Genomic DNA, 13,655 nt, shown 5'->3' with positions numbered 1-13,655 from the left:
TGAAAATGACCATCCCCCCCCAAAAAACTAATACATATCATGTTAAGAAATTCTGCTCCAACATGTAAAAATGAGGTAAGACCCAATCACTTTTCTGGACAAATCAAATGAAATCTTCTAACTGAGAAAAGTAACACAAACATTTTTTCCTTCTTTCCCTCATCTCCCCTCTAAACTGCATCTGTCATGTGAAGGTCACCAACAAACTTGAAGTTGTAAAATCCAATGACTGCTTGCTGATCATCTTTTTCCACCTCATAGCATCACTTCAGACTTGATGATTACTCTAGCTCGAAACTTTCCACACTGCTTTCTAATACCACACTCTCTTCATTTTCTTTCTGCCTCCTTTGCTGGCTTCAAGTGTACACCTCCAAATGCTAGACTGCCCAAATCTCCATCCTGAGCCCTCTTCTCACCTTTCTTTTCTAGGTGAGATGGAGATATTCAAGAGCCTATAACAATGAGGTCTCCCAAATGTGTATGTACCTCAAGCTTAAAATAATCCTCTGAGCTCCAATTACCTATAACTAACTTCTTTTTAACACTTTCATTTGGATACCTCATTGGACTCTATCTCAAACCTAAAGTGTTCAAAAAGTCACTTCCACCCTGCCCTCTCCCCAATATACACACACACACACACACACACACACACCCTGGGGTCCTACTGCAGGTCTCTCCCTATCAGTGAAACATCACCATCATCTAGCCAACTGCAAAGCAACAGAAACTTGGAGTCATTGTTCTTCCTTTTCCTCATCTCCTGTATGCAATCCATCAACAGGCCCAGGTGTTCTAACCACATCTCCTTATTCTATTACCTTAATCCTAGCCCCCAGCTAACACGAAACAGAGCAATATCCTTTCTCCTCTCCCTTCTTCCACTAGTGCCTTCCTCCAAGCTATTCTCCATACAGCAAGGAGGGTAGGGAAAGTCTTTTAAATCATTACTAAGCTAATGTTATTTCCTTGCTTCAAAACCTTGAATGGCTTCCCACTGTTCTCCAAACCTACCTACCGTGGATTACATAATATGCATCACCTGGCTCCCCCCACCTGAGGGCCTCTATGTTTATGCTTCCCTTTGTCTGAGATGTTCTTCTGGTACTTTTCACAAGGCTACTTCCTTTCTTCTCATCTTTTAGGTCTTTAGCTAAAGGTCTTTTTAAGCCTTCTTCAGGTAACCCCCATTGCTCCCCAATTATTCTTCATCACAGCGTTCTGTTGATTTCTTTCCTACTGGTCATCAAGACTTGTACTAATCCTTTTTGCTTGGTTGCTGTCTGTACTGCCTACTAAAATTCAAGTTTCACAAGCCAGAGACCACATCTGTTTCAGTCACCTATACAACAATGCCTAGGACAGCAGACACTCAAATTTTAAATGATTATGATCTGATTTACTCACATTGCTGTCACTCTTGTACAACGCTGCTTCATGATCATAATCCTGATTTTCTGAGCGGTATCACATCTAAAACCTTTCTCCAAGTAAGATCATCCCAAGCTTCTTCACTGCTGTTTGAAAATACGCTTCCGTGTCTTTTTCTGTAGAATTTACTAGGGGTCCATCCCACATTGGTTTTCCATCTATCAGTTTAAATAGATACAAATGCCCAAAGTCCTAGTAGTACATACAATAATCATCATTTCAATGCTAGTACAGCCTACTGAGACCTCTCTGTTGATTATTACTATTTAAAATTTAGTGCTGACATAGGTCACTATAGATAAGTCAGATGTGACACCTGTGGCAAACCTACTTTTGAACACTATATAAGAGCTAGATAACGACAGTTTCCTTACTTTGACTTGGCATTCACTTTATCTGTCACATTCAGCTCAGCATGTTCTTTGGAAAGCAGACAGAATTCAGTTTTTAACTACTCTGTTAAAGTATTAGTGAACAGTATGCTGCCCCAACAGTTTGCTGTCACTGTAGCAAAACCTAGGTACGACTTACCTTCTATGTATGAAAATCTTTGGCTTTGCAGGATTTTCCTAAGAGGGGTGGGACATCACCTTGGCCTTCCAAAGGTTTATCATCTATGTAATGTGGGTGGACTCTAGAAAGCAATCCCTAATCACTTGCATGCATGTTTCAAGAAAAGAGCTATTAGCATACAGCGGCTTCTGGATTACCGACCTCAAACAGGGGCTTTGATGGGCTTTTAGCCTATGGAGTAGGAGGGTTCCCAGAGGATTAGAAGCATATTCTGACACCAGTTACCAGGTCTTTTGTTTCACTTTAGAGCATGGCTGCATAAGAGAGGCTAAATAAGAATGGGCTTATTATGAAACCCTGTTTCACTTCACTAGTGATAGGGAATGTGTCAGATGTCTCAAGCGAGTGCCAGCATCGTCTAGCATAACCGACTATGTGGAATAGCTTTAGGATTTGGGGGACCATCTGTAGGAATCTCAATTTATTTAACACCCCTGGACCCACACTCACTTGGTGACAAACTGTAACCTTATAAAGCCAAAATATGTGAATCACGGGTATTATATTTTCTCTAATACATCTTCTCAATCTAGCCTGCAGCACAGATCACACCTTTTAGTATCACACTGATGTCCAGAGCTCCCCTGCAGTTTCAGGAAGGTCAAAATTGTCAAAACTGCTTGGGTGCCAACTCAGAACAAATGCCAGCAATGAACAGCTGTAAAATGTGACAGCAATTTCCCCAGTTCTTTCTATTATTTTCTGAAGAGGGTAATGAAGATGTTCTATTAAACCATTAGACCCAAATTAGGTTTCTGTGTTTTGTGTTTTAATAAATATGTATTGTTTATCTACTTTTTTTGGACACTACATGGATACAAAGACATAATCCCTGCTCTCAAGGAACTTAATGTCTACTGGGAAAGGACAAACCAAATAACACTAGAGACAGATGCTGCTTCTTTTCAGTTCTATACAAGTAGCTGGAGTGCTGCTCAAGCACCAAAAATGCTTCTAATCCTGTAGAAAATGGTCACTATCCAAATTCCAGGCTATCAGCCTTTCTAAACATACACTCTCCATTTATGGCCTCAGTTCCATCTTCTCTACAATTGTGTTTTTTTTTTAAATAAAAAAAAATCAATAAATAACATCTTCTTCTCTTGCATTTTCACTCTTTTCCTCTTGGCCTACAAAGCATATTCATAAATTAAGAGAAAACTCTTTTGACTTTCCCTAGGGCTTTTGCAACCTTAGGGTTCTCCTCCTACTTCTTTGCTGCTTCTTTCTCCAGGTCCTCTTCATTTTCCAGTCCTTCATTTGTACACATACCTCAGAGCACAATTTTCAATCCTCCTCTTCCAATTGTGGCAATCTCATGCACTTTACCACCACTCAGACTTTCTTTTCTTTTCTTTTTCAGAGCTACTTAGATCTGAGTAACTCTCAATTTTTTTTTTTTTTAAAACAGGGTCTTACCCTGTCACCCCAGCTGGAGTGTGGTGGCATCAGTCTAGCTCACTGCAACCTCAAACTCATGGGCTCAAGCAATCCTCCTGCCTCAGTCTCTTGAGTAGCTGGACTACAGGCACATGCCACCATGCCAGGCTAATTTCTTTATTTTTTGTAGAGACAGGGTCTCACTGTGTTGCCCAAGCCGGCCTCAAGCAATCCTCCCACCTCAGCCTCCCAAAGTGCCAGGATTGTCAGCGTGAGCCACTGTGCCCAGCCACAAACTTTCAAATCTAATGTGGACTCCAAAGCCAGTTCCAACCTCAGCACCAACGCCAGGCCACCTCAAATTCAATGTATGCAAACCTAAACACACGGAAGCATCATGATACCTCTCAAATGGTTCCACAAAATATACAGAAATGAGAGAGCAACAAAGCAAACACAGTGAAATTTTGCTGATGAATCAGACTGAAGGGTGGATGCTTGCTGTAATTATTCTTTCAAACTCTTCTGTAACTTTGAAATTCTCAAACTAAAAAAGTTAGGAAAAACATGTAGGGTCAGAGTCAAAGACAGAAATCATTATCCTTACCTTTTAGGGAGTTTATAATCTATTTTATTTGTCTAATCTAAAAGTAGGCCACATAGATCTGAGAGTTCAATGACTGACTAATAATAAACTCAAATATATGATCAAATTGCAAATATTTACTGAAGACCTACTAAGTGGCAGCAACATGTTAAGCATTGTATATAATCAACAAAGCAAATAATTAAACCTTTTTAACCCTAGTGAGAAGATACACACCCCTCTGCCTCCTTTAAACCAGTTCACCTTCCTGCCCAATTTACCTCTGTTAATGGCACCACCAACTTCCCAAACACCCCAAGGAACTGATTCCTTTTTAAGTCTTCCCTATCTAAATCAGTGGTCAAGCCTGGGTGCAATGGCTCATGTCTATAATCCCAGCACTTTGGGAGGCCAAGGCATGGGGATCACTTGAGTCCAGGAGTTCCAGACTGGCCTGGGTAACATAGGAAAACCTCATCTCTACAAAAAATTAAAAACTTAGCCAGGCATGCTGGTATGTGCCTGTAGTCCCAGCTACTTGGGAGGCTAAGGCAGGAGGATCGCTTGAGCTCAGGACCTCAAGGTTGCAGTGAGGTATGATCATGCCACTGCACTCCAGCCAAGGCAAGAGAACGAGACCCTGTCTCAAAAAATTAAATAAATAAATCAATCAGTGGCTAAGTTCTCTGGATTCTACTGCTTTCTGTCTGTCTCTCCTACTTTGATGGCCACCACTTATACTCAAAGCCCTTTTTTAGCCTCCTACCTAGACTACTGCAGCAATCTCTAAGTCACTCAGTTCCTACTGAGCTCTACTCAATCCTTGCTTTGTCTCTATTGAGATATTCAGCTCTATATGACTTATAACACCGACTCAAAAGGGTTTCAACGATTCTCCAACACCTATAAAATGAAATTCAAAGCCTTAGCCTGATGCTGAGGAACACCACAAGTTTTATCTCCTACTCTTTATTCTCCCACTTATTTTTTTACTCTTCAGCCACAGGTTTACACTACTGCCCAACGGTGCCCTCTGTCTCCCCTCTGCCATCTTTGCTTATACTGTTTCCCCCACTGGGGATATCCCCTACTCTTCCCCGCCCCACTTCTCACCTCCTCCATGAAGCCTTCCCAGATCACTAAGTGCTCCAGCCACAACCCCTCGCACCTAGGTCAAAGTAATCGCTCATTCTTCTGAACTTTTATAACATGTTATTTGCATTTATTATACTTTCCTAATAGTACTCATATTTAAATTTATTTATTTTTGAGACAAGGTCTTGCTATGTTGCCCAAGCTGGCCTTGAACTCCTGGCCTCAAGTGATCCTCCTGCCTTGGTCTCCCAAAGTGCTAGGATTATAGGCACAAACCACCATACCTGGCATAACATTCACATTTGCAAGTACTATTCAAAATCTGTGTGTGTATTTCTTACGAATGAACTCCTTGAAGGGTAGTGTCTTTTCAATTGTAATAGGCACCCAAGGTTTGTAACAGGAATTCAGTATCAGCACTCTTAACAAGAATCCCTAAAAACTGTTGAGTGTTGCCTTCTAAGCTATAAGCATTTTTCTCAACATACTAATAATATTTTAACATAGGTATAGTTTTTAAATTCTGCTAAAATATATATAACATAAAATTTGCCATTTTAACCCTTTTTTTTTTTTTCTTTTTTTTCCGAGACAGAGTCTCACTCTGTTGCCCAGGCTAGAGTGCCGTGGCGTCAGCCTAGCTCACAGCAACCTCAAACTCCTGGGCTCAAGCGATCCTTCTGCCTCAGCCTCCCTAGTAGCTAGGACTATAGGCATGCGCCACCATGCCCAGCTAAGTTTTTCTATATATTTTTAGTTGTCCAGCTAATTTCTTTCTATTTTTAGTAGAGACGAGATCTCACACTTTGCTCAGGCTGGTCTCGAACTCTTGAGCTCAAACGATCCACCGGCCTCGGCCTCCCAGAGAGCTAGGATTACAGGCATGAGCCACCACGCCCGGCCCATTTTAACCATTTTTAAGCGTACAATTCAGTGGCATTAATCACATTCACAACGTTATGAAACAATCACCCCGCTATTTCCAAAATTTTCACCACCCCAAAGAGAAACTAAGAAGTAACTCCCCATTCTCCCCTCCCATGAGTACCCAGAAATCTTGAATCTATTAATACTTTCTGTCCTTACAAGTTTGCCTATTCTAGGTATTTCATATAAGTAGAATCATACAATATTTGTCATTTTGTCTCTAGCTTATTTCACTTAGTATAACATTTTTAAGGTTCATCCATGTTGTAGCCATGCATCAGAACTTCATTACTTTTTATGGCTGGATATTCCATTGTATGTATACACATTTTGTTTATTCACTCATCTGTTGATGGATACTTCGGTTTTTCCCATTTTTTGGCATTTATTATGAATGCTGCTGCTATGAACATTGACATACAAAAGTATCTAAGTCTGTTTTCAATATCCTGGGTATGTACCTAGCAGGAGAACTGCTGGATCATATGGTAATTCTGTTTAGCTTTTTGAGGAACAACAGCAGTATAGTTTTACAATCCAGATACTGCCTTTTAGTAGACACAACAGCCACAAGAGTTCCTACTCATTTGGAAAGCAATTCACTTCTGGACAGGTTTCTTTCCTTCTAACCCACTCAGGTCCCAAGTGACGATCTAATTTCTAGGAGCCTGACCCTAGTTGGGTGCTATTTTCATTGTGTTGACACTCCAGTCTCCTGGTTCTCACTGTTTTTCAACATTTCCTTTATACACGTAAAGGTACACACACTGCAATGGTGATGAAACTAAACATCATGTACACGTTTAAGTTACATTTCCATTCTCAATGCCATTTAGTAACATCAAATCAATGTGAGATATTAAAAGGAAGGATATTTTTCAGCACATAAGATAATATGGGCTTTTGTAAAGGATGACTTCTGTTGAACCCATTTCTTATACCCAAACAACCATTTAAAACATGCTGAACCTGGATGACGTAAATTGTTACAAGAAAAGGCTCTTTTTGTTCTAAATCCAAGGTTAGCAACCTGGGACTTCTAAACTGACATCTCACTACCATTACCACCAGTTCTAGAAGGAAGGTACTGCAAAACCAGAAAAATACAACAATGTAAATTCACATAAATGATCTGCAAGTATACACACAAAGTGCTAACTTAGAGCATCTCTGTGCAAAAGAGCAGGATCAGAAGAGATCGTCAGAAACATCTTTTGCATTTTACTCCACAAACTTCTGCATTCTAATTTTTCAGAAGCATACATTTTTATTATTGTCTAATGGCTTAAAACTATATTTAAAATACAGGCAACGTTAGAAAAAAAAAAGGTGAGCTATCAAGAAAGACTAAATGGGCAATTCTAATATCATTATATATCACATGCAGAAAACTCTCATTGCAATTAAACTTTAGAACATTATGAGGCAGGCAAGCCTCGTATTAGGCCCTTTTAATAAATGAGGAAAGGAAGGCTGAGAAAATTTAACTTCTTAGACAAAAGCACTAATTTTCTTTAAAATCATCTTCAAAAAAGTACAATTTAGCTATAAAACTTTAAAACCAATTATACCTGATTACATAATACAGTTTTCCCAGAAAAATAAAAAGCATTGACTTAGTTAGGTTTACATTTTCAGGAAACAGAAAAATAACGGTCAAAATGTAATAAAGTAACAGAGAATTTTTATTATTCTCCCTCATGCTTGAAATGTTTAAGGACTTCTCAGACATTTTATCCTAAAATAGCACACCTCTCCATCTGGATTTTTAGGTTTCAAGTCTCTATGTGAGATATTTACTCATAATACAAATGTATCCATTAAATAAAATCCAAACTTTAAAGGACTTGGGCAAATATGCCATTTAGTATGTACCGACATGCTATCTATAGACATTTATGTCTACAGGCTAGTTATACAGTCATAACTAGTCAATTTAGCAAAGCTTGAGCCCTGAGCTACAAATTACAGCTGCAAAACTGACTCTAGTGGCCCAGAGTTCACCAGCTATCTAAAAGGCATAATTTTACAATCCAAGATAGGGCATACTTTAGGGAATCATTATAGTTAAGAAGACTTTTCTTTCCCCCTAAAAGAATAAAACCAAATGGTAGGGGGAAAAAAGCCTCACCAAAGGCATAGTGAATTGAGAGACTATTTCATCAGTGTGTGTGTATGTACATATATAACCAAATAGTTCAGACACTAAAAGTAAAAATTTTATTTATGTGGCAATATAAAGCAATTTGAAAATATTCACTTAAAATACTTTTGACCTGGTCATTGAATATAATCTGTATTTTGTTCTTAAAAAAACTCAACATAATATACAACATTAAGGATTTAACTTTATGTTTTCATACATTATATTTAGCAACTGCGTTTCACATAAGTTTTGTAGTTCAATAACTTCAAATCCAAATATTTTTGCCAAGTGAAATGCTAAATTAGTGAACACAAGCAGGACACCTTCCTTCAAGAGGAGCAATTCTACTTATTTGCAATAATCAACTGTTTATTGAGGTTACTATGTGCCAAGTACTATATTTTAATAAAGTAGTATGTTTTGTTTTTTTGTTTTTTTTGAGACAGAGTCTCACTCTATTGCCCAGGCTAGAGTGCCACGGCATCAGCTTAGCTCATAGCAACCTCAAACTCCTGGGCTCAAGCAACCTCAACCTTCCCGAGTAGCTGGGACTACAGGCACGTGCCACCATGCCCAGCTAATTTTTTTCTATATATATTTTTAGCTGTCCAGATAATTTCTTTCTATTTTTAGTAAAGATGGGGTCTCACTCTTGCTCAGGCTGGTCTTGGAACTCCTGACCTCAAGCGATCCTCCCATCTCGGCCTCCCAGAGTGCTAGGATTACAGGCGTGAGCCACCGCGCCCGGCCAAAGTAGTATGTTTGATTAAATTTTAAACTACACATTTAATACTGATTGAAGAAAGTCCTACAAAAGGTAAATACATAAGATACATTAATTGATAACCAATTATTGAACTCATCCAAAATATAATTTATAGTTGATTAAATGATAATTCCACTAGGAGCCAAGAGATTGAAAGCTCTCATGCTGAGGGTAACTTTAAACATGCAAACATTTAATAAATCATCTTATTCACACATTTTCATTGGAAACTAACTTCAAAAAGTATCCACAAACAATTCATCTCCAACAGTAAAGTACATCAACTATTAAATAATTAAATCCCTTAAGGTACCAGCACAAAATATAAAACCAAACTCATTTAAGAGCACTGAATATTGGTACTACATATTAAGACGACACCACAATAAGCCAACCAAAAGCAAAAATTTTAATTCACATTAAACAACCCTACTGGAAGATGTCTTCAAAAAATAAAATCATCTTCATTTTTTAAAGACAACACAATACACATTCTCTTACAAAATAAAGATGCCTGATATTTTCCCTGAAATCAGATATTTTTCTCAAAATGTTTACATACATTAAGCTTTGTCTCCCCACCACCAACCACCCAACAGCAATTCAGTTTGGAGCTTTCCCTGACCACAGGTAATGTTTGAAGATTTCACCTTAAAGGCGTAATAAGGGTTTTCCAAGGATGAAAAGTTCCACATGCCTCAGCTGCACAAATCTCTCACACACGAACTCAGCTAAAATGGTTTGAACTGAAGTGTACTTATCCTATTTTTTAAACGATTAATCCCATGAAAATTGTTTACAATTTTGATTGTACTTATTCACAAGAAAGCCATTATACGTAGTAATAAATGTTACTAGTTTTTAAACTATGCCTTAAAAGCTTTACAATTTAATCAGCTAGAGCTGTCTGAACTCACAAGATACAAACACAGGAGAGACAAAATACCAAACAGAAGCAATAACTACACAGCAGAAATCTACCTTGGGGAACATCCACAGATTCCACACAAAACAATTGAGGAAATCTATAGGCTTCCATTTGAACAACTGGTCCACTAAAATAAAATTGTTAAACATCACAGGCCTAAACCTTACCATTTCTTCACTTTCTCAACCATCTGAAAAGATTCTTAAAGCCACGAAGGAAATCCTCAAGAATGATTAAGTAGTTGCTACAAATTACAGTGTAAAAACATTTCAAACGTCAAAAGACTTTCCTTACAAAACAGTACAAAATTTCACCAACGAGCATCACACACCTGGAGCATCACACACCTGATCAACATTAAGAACAATTGTAACAAAAACGGCAGCACTGAAGTTTGCATTTAATCCACTAATCGCAGTTTAGAAAGTTCAGTGTTAATATGAAAAATATTTCATTTAGCTTTTCAACCTAATATTTCTACACACTCATCTGAAGTTCTGTGTATGGCCACTAAATGTCTTCTTGTCGTTAACTTCTACTCCTACCAATAATTTTAGAAGACTTCTGAAATCTCACATCCATTCCAATGCCAATCTTGAGAACTGAGAATTAGGATTAATGTTATACTTAATTTTTAAACTATAGGAGTTATAGAACTGAACAATAAACCTTCCTCAAATAAATGCCTCTATTATAACTCCTCACCTCACTATTGATTTAGTAAAGTCATCACGTCCTCCACTTTGACCCAACAGTAGCAAAATGGCTACTCCAAATAAAATTGTGATCAACAAACCCCAGGAAAGTTGGTTTCAAATTGTTTTGCAACTGAAACACAGTTATGTATATAGTCTGAATAAAGCAATGCTGAGGAAAAACATCCTCATGGAAGAGCTTAAATCTGTAATTTAAAACAAAACTTTTTTATCAAAGCCAAGTGGTTTTCTGAATTGTTCTGCCAAAAGTCCAATACAAAATTTACGTACTATGGAATAAGTCTGAAGATCCAGTATTTGATTTAATTCTGTGCTTTATTAGCTTAGCAGAGCTTGAATAAAAGATTAGAGCAAAGCAGTTTTCTACACCCAAATGCACGTAGCATCTAAAAGGTTTTACATCATCCTTAATGCCATTTCAAAGATCCATGATTAGGCAAAGATATACCTTTAAATTTACTTTACAGTTTTGTTTCATATATGCAAAAGTCCACTCCGAATCTATTACTTTTCTTCAACACAGTACTGAGCTTGTCAGAGGCTCATCAAAATATTACACTCAGGCTAATATATTTCAGCTGTTACTTATGTTAGCACTGTAACAAGCATTAACTGAAAAATAAAAGCAAAAAGATATGATAATAAAAAGAAAACTTCAAGACAAAGGTCAGAATTTTAAAAAGAAAAAAATTTGAAAAGCATCTCACCTGCAGTTAGGTGGAGGGTCTAAAGTGATGTCTGCCAGTTCCTTCTGAATCCTGGAGTCAGGGAAATAGGGGAGACAAACACAAGAAATATTAAGGCGTTGGAAGCTCCCACCTGTAACATTTTGGTCTGGCATATAAACCTAACAGCGGTAACTGGATTCTACTGAGGAAAGAGGAAACGACACATCAAAAGCTTCAGGTCCCTAGTTTAGGAAAAAACTTTTTTCACACAGGCAGTGTGGCAGTGGTCCGGAATCTCACGTTATCATCTACAACATCTGGGTTCCAATCTCGCTGGCACACGAAGGCAGTTCTATTTCTCAGTGTCTTCCACTTGGGAAATGAGTTTAAAGTTTCTCACTTGCGGACTGGTTTCCTGAATCTTTCCCCTGCACCTCCTCTCCCCAGGACGGAGAGATCACAGCCATCGGTAGGTGGGAAGAACGCGAGTCTCCAGCCTCCTCCTGACCCCCGAAGCCCGCCAAACCGTGCCCCTTGCACCCCCAGATGCCCTCACGCCCACGCCCGGCACGGCGCCCCCGCAGGCCGGGGGTCCCCGGAGCCGCCCGACACCTGTCCCCCACGGCCGCCCCAGTCCTCGGAGAGGAAGCCAACATGGCCGCTCCCCACGAGGCCCCTCCGGCCCGACTGACCTGCAGGCCATCGCGGGGCGCCCGCGTCTCCCCGCCCCCTCCCGCGCGCGCCTGACGGCTCGTGCAGCGCTGGTGAAGTGGCGGGGGGAGGGGAATGGGGTGACAGCACCGGGGCTCGCCGGCTCGCCTCCCCCGGCGCCCGGGAACCTCGGCCCCGAGGCCGCGCGGGCGCTGACACCCCCGCCCGCCTGCCCGGCGGCCCGCACAGGTGCACTAACCCCTGCCTCCGCCCGCCCCGCACGCTCGCTGGCTCGGACTCTCGGCCCACCTTTCCGGACCTGCCTTAGCCCGGGCGTCCTCTAACTTCCCGCGGGCCTGCCCCCTTCCTTCATGGTCCGCTCTCAGCTGGCTCTGGACACAGACACTGCCCGCAGTTTTCTCCCTCCGCACCGACCCTCGACTTCACAAAGAGCCCCATCCCCCACTCCTAGGCCGAAGCCACCAGGCAGTTCACACCAAGCCCTGGCCTTTGTCTTTTGCTTACCTAGGAGCTTACACTATCAATTAATACGACAAAGTTTGGGGTCTTTAAGCTTCTTCCACCTTCTAAACGGTGCCTATTTTTATAACCTCCGCTCTTCCTATCATATAAAGCCCAACGGGGCTAGGTTACAACTTAAAAATCTCACTGAGGCAGCACAGTAGTAACAAAAACCAAACACGGCAACTGGATTCACAACGGATGTCTTTCCTTTTCCAAAGGTTTTCTGAGGGTAGGAAAAGAGGCTAGCTATATGCGAAGAGGAATAGGTTTTCGAAGGTGTTGTATTTACCATGTTATAAGTAAAAAGAAATTAAAGGTGACGATTGGGGGTGGGGGAAGTTCTTCCCATTGGAGGACATTTGCTGTCTCCTACAAATCCGGTCAACTTTAGAAAGGGGTTTGTTCACAATCTCTATCTACACCTAATTATCAGTATTCTGCTACCAGTAAGCATTTCAGTTCTGAGACATTCGCATCTCTGCTGTTTGATTCATTATTGTATGTTAGACTGAAAGTTTGGAACCCTGGTTTACTGATTCTTAACCTGCATCTTTTTGAATGACTATATTTTAAGACCTAGCTAGGTACACAGGCAAAAATGCCCTCCCTCTGAGCACAACGAATATAAAAATACATATTGACTTCACTAACCCTTGCCAACTCAACTTCCACTACAAAATATTCACTGAAAAGGTAGTTGCTTTTTTAATACCTAAAAAGTGTAATACCAGACAGCTTTATCCACTTCTAAACAGCCAGCATGTGCACCATTTCTAGAGAACTGGCAAAAGATTCTGCAAGAGTAACTCATACATATGTCCACAGAGTAATTCTGGTTCGGACCACTGTCAATGGGGGCTTTTCCTCCACTGGTGGTTTAGAAACCACTTTACAATACGCAGTTAGTAATCTGTTAGTCTGCCAATTCAGGGTGCTTTTTCACTCCATCTCCTGGTAAACGTGCCCCTTCCAATTCTATGGGCAACATCTACATTCCAAATCAATATATTCCACAGAACAGCTTCTATAGGGTCTCACTAACATCAATTTTTCTCTTACTCTTTTCTGGTTACACTGTCCATTTCCATTTTTTACCTTTTGCTATTAACCTTAGTTCTGCTTTTACACTAACAGCCATTCTCTCAGCAAGATATCCAGGAAGCTAAATTCATACAAACAAAAACAAAACACCCTGAAGTTAACTTACAGGTAAAATTACTATTTGTAGCCTCCCACTTTTCATTTCATTTCTACACCCGT

General features: G+C 40.0%; 1 protein-coding gene across 1 annotated transcript in view; it reads right to left on the bottom strand.

Moving 5' to 3' along the window:
- Window positions 1-13,655, bottom strand: part of LOC138386720 (ubiquitin-conjugating enzyme E2 E1) — a 66,623-nt gene that overhangs the window by 49,909 nt on the left and 3,059 nt on the right. The window contains exon 3 of the mRNA XM_069473297.1: window positions 11,259-11,309. Coding sequence (XP_069329398.1) covers window positions 11,259-11,309 — 51 coding nt within the window. The remainder of the gene's footprint in view (window positions 1-11,258; window positions 11,310-13,655) is intronic.

The sequence above is a fragment of the Eulemur rufifrons genome, chromosome 7, assembly GCF_041146395.1.
Source record: "Eulemur rufifrons isolate Redbay chromosome 7, OSU_ERuf_1, whole genome shotgun sequence".
Taxonomy (NCBI): Eukaryota; Metazoa; Chordata; class Mammalia; order Primates; family Lemuridae; genus Eulemur; species Eulemur rufifrons.
Note: the sequence above shows the minus strand (reverse complement) of the source record. Positions and strands in the feature narration are given on the sequence as shown.